The sequence below is a fragment of the Gavialis gangeticus genome, unplaced genomic scaffold (assembly GCF_001723915.1).
Source record: "Gavialis gangeticus isolate Ggan-Ray unplaced genomic scaffold, GavGan_comp1, whole genome shotgun sequence".
Taxonomy (NCBI): domain Eukaryota; kingdom Metazoa; phylum Chordata; order Crocodylia; family Gavialidae; genus Gavialis; species Gavialis gangeticus.
Window position 1 is genome coordinate 5,744,838 of NW_017729001.1, and position 6,769 is coordinate 5,751,606.

At 51.1% G+C, this 6,769-nt stretch overlaps 1 protein-coding gene across 1 annotated transcript in view; it reads right to left on the reverse strand.

Moving 5' to 3' along the window:
- Positions 1-4,621: 4,621 nt before the first annotated feature.
- Positions 4,622-6,769, reverse strand: part of TBC1D10A (TBC1 domain family member 10A) — a 24,375-nt gene continuing 22,227 nt past the window's right edge. The window contains exons 7-8 of the mRNA XM_019506748.1: positions 6,178-6,332; positions 4,622-5,032 (exon numbers count right to left, since the gene is read on the reverse strand). Of these exons, the coding sequence (XP_019362293.1) occupies positions 4,622-5,032; positions 6,178-6,332 (566 nt within the window). The remainder of the gene's footprint in view (positions 5,033-6,177; positions 6,333-6,769) is intronic.

Sequence of the window (6,769 nt, forward strand, 5' to 3'; positions counted from 1 at the left end):
TTTGAGTGGAGTCCCATAGGGGCATGTCTTGGGCCCGGTGCTATTCAACATGCTTTTAATTATTTGGATCTGGAATAGAGAACTTTTTAGCAAATTTGCAGACACCAAACTGGGAGGATTGTGCTCTTGTCCTCTAATATAGTTGCAATTTAGAAGGATATTGATAAACTGGAAAGTTGGACTAGAGCCAACAGGATGAAGTTCAATGCTGAGAAATGCAAGGTGCTATACCTTGGGAAGAATAATCAAAATGACAAATATAGAATGGGTGGCAACTGCCTGGATGCCAGCACTAAGAGAAGGATCGACATGTCTTGATGGATTACAGACTCACTAGAAGTCCACTGATGCAGCTGCCAAAAAAGCTAATGCAGTTTTGGGCAATAGGAGCATTACATACAAGACATGGGAAGTGATATTACCTTTTTGCTTGGCACTGGTTAGGCCTCATCTAGAGGCCAGCAATCTTTTGCAAGCCACAGGCCAGAGCAACCTGGTTTCAGTCCAACATAAGCCGGGGCATATCAGCAGTGTGGGGCTTTCCCTGCACTGATGCCAGAGCCAAGCAGCTGAGCCCACAATGCTACCACTCCTCACAGCCCACCCACTTCCTGGCTGTAGGACAGGAGCAGCTGGTGGGGAACTGCCTCAAGACCAGGTATCTGCAAACTGCATCAGGAGTGCTGCTGCTTCTCCCTCTTCTGTGCCCCCTCCCCAGCTGCAGTATAGGCACAGCTAGAAGCTGCCCAGCCCCAGCACAGCTACCCCCTGGCTGGAAGCTGTGCCTACACCACAGCCAAGGGAAGGGGGAAAAGAAGCAGTGGCAGCAGACACGGTTTACAAATAAATGGTCCTGGGGCAGCTCCCCACTGGCTGGAAGGTGTACCCACATAGCAGCTAGGAAGCTTAGAGAAGAGGTGCAGCAAATGCAGCTTCCAGCTGCCTGGCTCACCATACTCAGCACCAGAATGCAGTGGAGCTCCACAACCAACTGAATTATGAAAAGAGCTAGGATAATTTTATGGAGGAGATATAGAAAGGGAAGATCTAGCTCTCCAGTTAAGAGGGTGTGATGTAGACCTCTGCTTGCTGACCCCAGGTTGCAGAGCCAAAATGAGGAGATTTAGCTTTTCCCATGCTTCAGGGCATTGCTGGTTGTCACAGAGGGTCAGGAAAGAATTTTTTCCCCTCCTGATGTTACAGGTACAAGGGTTTTTTTCCCACTTTCCCCAGAGGCACTGGGTGTTGGCAAAGCTAGAGATTTTGACAGGTGTGCCAATGCCTCTGCTGGGATGAAAACTCAGGGGTTCCTGGTTATTGAGTCTTGCCCTCTGAACAGAGTTAGACTGATCACCACATCTGGCACCAAGGAGGAATGTTAATGTACAACCAGGCTGGCATGGACAGTAGGGGAGCTGCCTTCCTCTGTAGTGGTGGAGGGGGTGAGGGTGGGGGGACAGTTTTCTTCCTTTTATTTCCCAAATGTATTTGAGCACCCCTTACAGTGGCAGGATACTGACAGTGCCTTTGTTCTGCTGCTTCACCTGTGGCAAGTTAGAGTACTCTTGCTGTTATGGAGCAATGTGCCTTGTTGTGCAAGAAGGCTGCTTGTAGTTTTAGGAATGTGTTAGAAAAACACCTACGGGCTGGTTTAGACAGGGACAATCCTGTTTTGAGTAAGGAGTTAGACTAGATGACCTCATGAGGTCCCTTTTAGCCCTATTTTTTCTATGATTTTATCAAAGGCCCCTGATTGAGGAAGGCTAGTTCAGCAGTTTCAAGTCTGAGATCTGCCATAGACTGTGTGAGATCTTGGGCAAAATCCCTTGATTTCTCTGCAACTCAGTTCTCCATTTGTGCAATGGGGATAGCAGCACTGCCCTCCCCCGTGGAAGTGGACAAGGTAGATTAAGTTAACGACCTGCTCAGATACTACTGTGAAGGGGACCTGATCAGTTCCAGGTATGCCAATTTGACTGAAAGCAACATGCTTTGGGCAGAGAGAGACCACATAGAACAGGACATCAACTTCCCAATTCAGAGCACTTGGATATCAAGTATTAGTCATTCTAAATGCATTTCACTGGACTCCACACTCTGGGCACTTCATAAGTCTGATTATCTGTACAACAAGCTATAGTTGGCACTGAGGCAGTCACAAAAATTTGAGCTGCTCTGAAGGACTAACAAGAGCCATCCTTGTGTCTACCAAGACAGGGCAAGGGCAAGGGCTCTGAACTGCAAGCCCAGCACCACAGTAAAAGAATGAGGCAGCAATCCTGCCTCCTTGCTTGGGAAATGGGAGATGCAGCTCCCAGCAGCCCCAGGGAGTGAAACACACAGCTTCTTTACAGAATCCCAGCTTGTTTATTCTCTGTACAAAACCATTTAAACTTTATTATTTACTGATTTATTTTACACAAGAAAATTCCATCCAGGGGGTTGCACTGTGTAACATGGCTGGGGCAGGGAAGGAGACAACCAGATACACCCACCTAGCTCCCCAGCTCTGGGGAAAACCATGCGCTGCTCCCTCCCCCTGACCAGTCAGCATCCAGGCATCCCACCTGCACTTTGGAATGCATAAGCAGCAGCCACCTTCAGGGATGGTGAAGATGAATGGAGATACAACCAGAGGAAAGGGCATTGAAAGGAGGTTCCTAGACACCACTCCTCTTAGCTGGCAACTAATTAACGAAACTGTAAACTTATGCGTTCCTGCCTCTTCTCCTTTGCCAAAAAAATAAGGGGCTCCCAAGCTTGACTTTACTAGGGGCTGCACTGGGGCAAGCTGAATCATGGATGCAAACTAGGGAAAGCAAATCCCAAATACCAGGCAGGAGCCTCCTGGGGCCAAGCTAGGACTGCAGGAGGACAGAAGCTTAGGGTATACTATGGGCAGCATTCATGCTCCCTCCCACCCCCAAAATGGGATACATCAGCAAACATGCATGTTTCCCAAGTTCAGGGGGTTCAACAGACAGGTGGTGCTGCAGCTCACACAGCACCTGTGCTGCAGTCTTGGGCTGACAGCCCTATGGGGCAGGGGTACAAAGAAAAGTCATGCAACAGAGTAGGTGTGAAAGAATCCTCTAGTATAGAGGTCAAGACCACAGAAAGCTTCTTTGCTGGGAAAAGGTGGAAGTCTGCTACAGCAGGACAAAACCCAGCTTTGGCAGTTAAGCTGCACACAGGAACAGCACTGCCAGCACAGCATATGGCATGCCACACAGGGAACAGCACTGCTGGTGTGAACAGGACCCCAGCCAGCACCGCTCTGCTCAGACTAATCTACCCTGGTGGCTGAGTTGAAAGTAACATTAGTGTTCTTGGGAAGGGCTAGCCCCAACAAAACCAAAGCACCATACTTGTGACCAATTCAAACACTGCTTTTACACAGGGACTGAAGAGCCCTTGCTCTCATGACTACATATGGTCCTTGCACTGTTTCTACAGAGGGCACAAACTCAGACAATACAAAGGACAGGAGATTTTTTAGTTACCATCATAAGAAAAAAAATAAATAGCTCCTTGACATATACAAATTCAGTGTTAAATGTTCAGATATACTTTAATACACCCTCACTAGGTAAATGGAGAAGTAGGGAAGGGAAATGGGGCATTTCTTTGCTTCTTCCCTCCTCTCCATCTTTGCAGAACTCCTGACAAATTTCTCTCTCCCAGGGCTGGGAGAGTCTTTCCAGCTCAGACATTTGACTAATACAAAGCAGAACCTGCAATACAGAGCTGGAAAAGGTGAAAGGAACACAGATGCTTCAGTGCTCCCAAAGTTAGCCCGCAATGGGGCCCTGCAGCTGCATGCAATGAGTAGGTCCTTCTAGACCCTCAGGTATACATTGCTCCAATCCAGCCTCTGCTCCAGGACTGGACTGACCAAGACAAAATTTCCCCAGAGTCCCAGGTAGCTGTGACCATTAGAGGCATCTTCACCAGAGAGAGAAGCCAGCTCAGAGAGGTTTGTCTGTTTATAGGGAAAGGAGCCAAATGCTCAGCCTAAGGGGGAAGGAAGCAGCATCCAGGCACAGCCAGGAGCCCAATCCTGCTGTGCACTCCTCCTCAAGCCCCTCACCTCTGAGGTGCCATGTGCTCCAGGCCCCAAGACCCAGAGTGATTCTGCCCCATCCTTGGCTCTAGTTGAGTCACGAGCTTCATTTCAAACATGTCAGCCAGCTCCTTAGCAGAGCAGCCAATGCAAAGCCCCTGGGACCAAATCAGGGGCTGCACAGAATCCAGCAGAGAGATTGGCACCTCCCTGCAGGAGGTGGTAGTTCACAGGCCTCTCTGGGGCAGATGCTTACAGCTTTATAGCCCTTTGTTTAGAGACCTGAGCAGCCCCTACCAAGCAAGCTGCACCAACGCTGGCCCACCTCCCACCCTGCCAGACAATAAATAGAAAAGCTCAAGACTCAAAAGAAAAAAAAGTCTCCTCGTGCCAAGAGACCCATGTCCCACCAGTGGCAGGAGAGGCCCCCAGGGTCCCTGCACAAACCCCCCATCCCCCCCTTGGCTGCTGCAGGGAATGTATATTTTCTCTTTTGGTCTGTGGCACAGTGTACCCAGACCTTCAGGCAGGTGCTCACAAAATGTGCTTGGATCCCCATTACAAGTAGGTGTCCTCACTCTCCCGGGAGGTCAGGCTCTCCTTTGACTGGTGATGCAGGGAGACCTCAGGATGCTTCAGCAGAGTCTGGGGCTCAGGGGAGGCAGGGGTGCCATTCTCCTTAGGGATAAGCCCATTGCCAGGGCTACCTTTCCCTTTGTCCTGTTTCTTTTCTTTCTGCAGCTTATTCTTGTTGCCCTTGGATGGGACTGGGGCATCAGTTGGCAGGATGATGGAAGGCCTGGACCCCAGGGCTTGGTGGGAGTGTGGCTCCGCTTCGCTGATGGCCTTAGCCCCATGTAAGCGTGGGGGAGACTTGTACTGTAGCTCCCCATGAGTCTCCTTCCACTTCTTCAGCTGGATCAGGTGCTCACGTTCAATGTGCCGCTCTGTCACTGGCAGCTCTATGATCTGGAAAGGAGACAGCATGTGCTTGTCAGAGCAAAACCTCTAGGGCAGCCCCTTCCCAGCCAGCAAAAACAGGCCAGAGCATAACTGTCTATGCAGCCTGGTCCTCAGGAAGAAGATCTTCCCAACCTGGAAAAATCTATACCTGTACTGCAGGCTCACTGCAGCCTAGCACATGGAGCTGGAGACTTGGATCAATGAGGGAACAATTCAGAGCTATACAGAAGGATGGTCAGAATAAAATCTGATAGTACCTGGAGAAGGGTAATCCCTGCAGGTTGCATTGCCTTAGGCTGTTCCCTACTGGACTGGAGTCCCCATGCTCTGCCCTCCTAGCTTCTCTGAACTTTAGTCAGGTATGTACCAAAAGGGGAAAAGACACACTTGTTAACCAAAGACCTTTACCACCAGAGGGCAGTACTGCACTAAAAAGCAGCACCACCCATGATCTGTGGGGAGACCTTTACAACTTGCTTCCAGACCTGAAACTCCTCAAGCCAGCGACAGGAACGCACAAGCACCTCTTATCCCACCCAGGGTCTCCTAACAGCTCACGTCTCTCAACTGACCAGACACCTATTCCAGCCCCAGCCGCTCCCCAAGTGAATCGCTGCAAGAGCTCTGATCTGCAAGCCTGCCACCACAAGTGCCGCAGCAGACCGGAGGCACCAGCTGTTCCAGGCTTCCCAGGAAGGCAGGCTCTCCACTTGCCTTTAGCCAGATGTCTGTTGGGGCAGGATGTAGGGCAATTAAGGCTGTGCCCTGTATGGTGTGTGGGTTGGAGATTTCCCACCATATGCCCAGAAACCCTGCTGGTACCTGCCATTACTATGAGAAGGGGGCAGGCAAGCCTGGCACTCCCTCACCTGCTGGAGCAAGGAGCCAAAGCAGAGAGCAGCAGCAGGATGAACTAAAAGGCAGAAACCTCCCAGCTGTCCCAGCCCCTCAGGGTTTCCAGTGGGCAATGCCAACCAATCTGTGCTTGGGGAGAGGTGCCAAGGCCTGGATTCTGCCAAGAGAAGCAGGTTCCCACCTAGCTACTGCTAGGGCCACCACTTCATACCACAGCACTGCGGGATACAGTTCTGACACCAGAGTTACTCCCACTTCCCAACCCAACTGCATGTCTCCAGGAAAATGCTCCTCACCTCCTGCACCAGGAAAGTCTCCTGCATGATCTTGGGGTTCAGAGTCCGCAGCCTCTCCATGGTTTCATACTGTCCCTGGCAAGACTTGAGCTTCTCAGAGGAGCCAAGCGTGTGTTTGAGCAGGACCAGGCCAACCCGGAATATGATCTTCACCCCTGGAACAGTCAAGCCACCAACTTATTAGTGTCTGTCCTACAGGAGCACAGTGATGTACCAGCCTCTTGTGCCCAAAGAGGCGTGTCCAGGTCCCAGCAACTAGACCCCTCCTCTGCCCTGAGGTGCTCAAGATCCAGAAGCAGGATGCCACCACCAGGCCAGGTTAGCCATGACCCAGAGCTGGAAGGTGCAGCCCACAGCAGCTCTTCTTCCCTGCACCGGGGTAGCTTTTGGAGCCTGCAGGATACAGTACTACATGCAGAGACCTACAGCTTCACCAGATCATGCCTGGGAGGTAAAGTGCGGCCAACTTTGGAGGATTCCTGCCTTTGGCCTTAGCAACCTGCCTGCTTGATCTCAAGTGGGATTCTCAACACAAACAGAGATAGCCATCAGGCAGCGAGACCGGGGGGGGGGGGGGGGGGGGGGGGAGCCG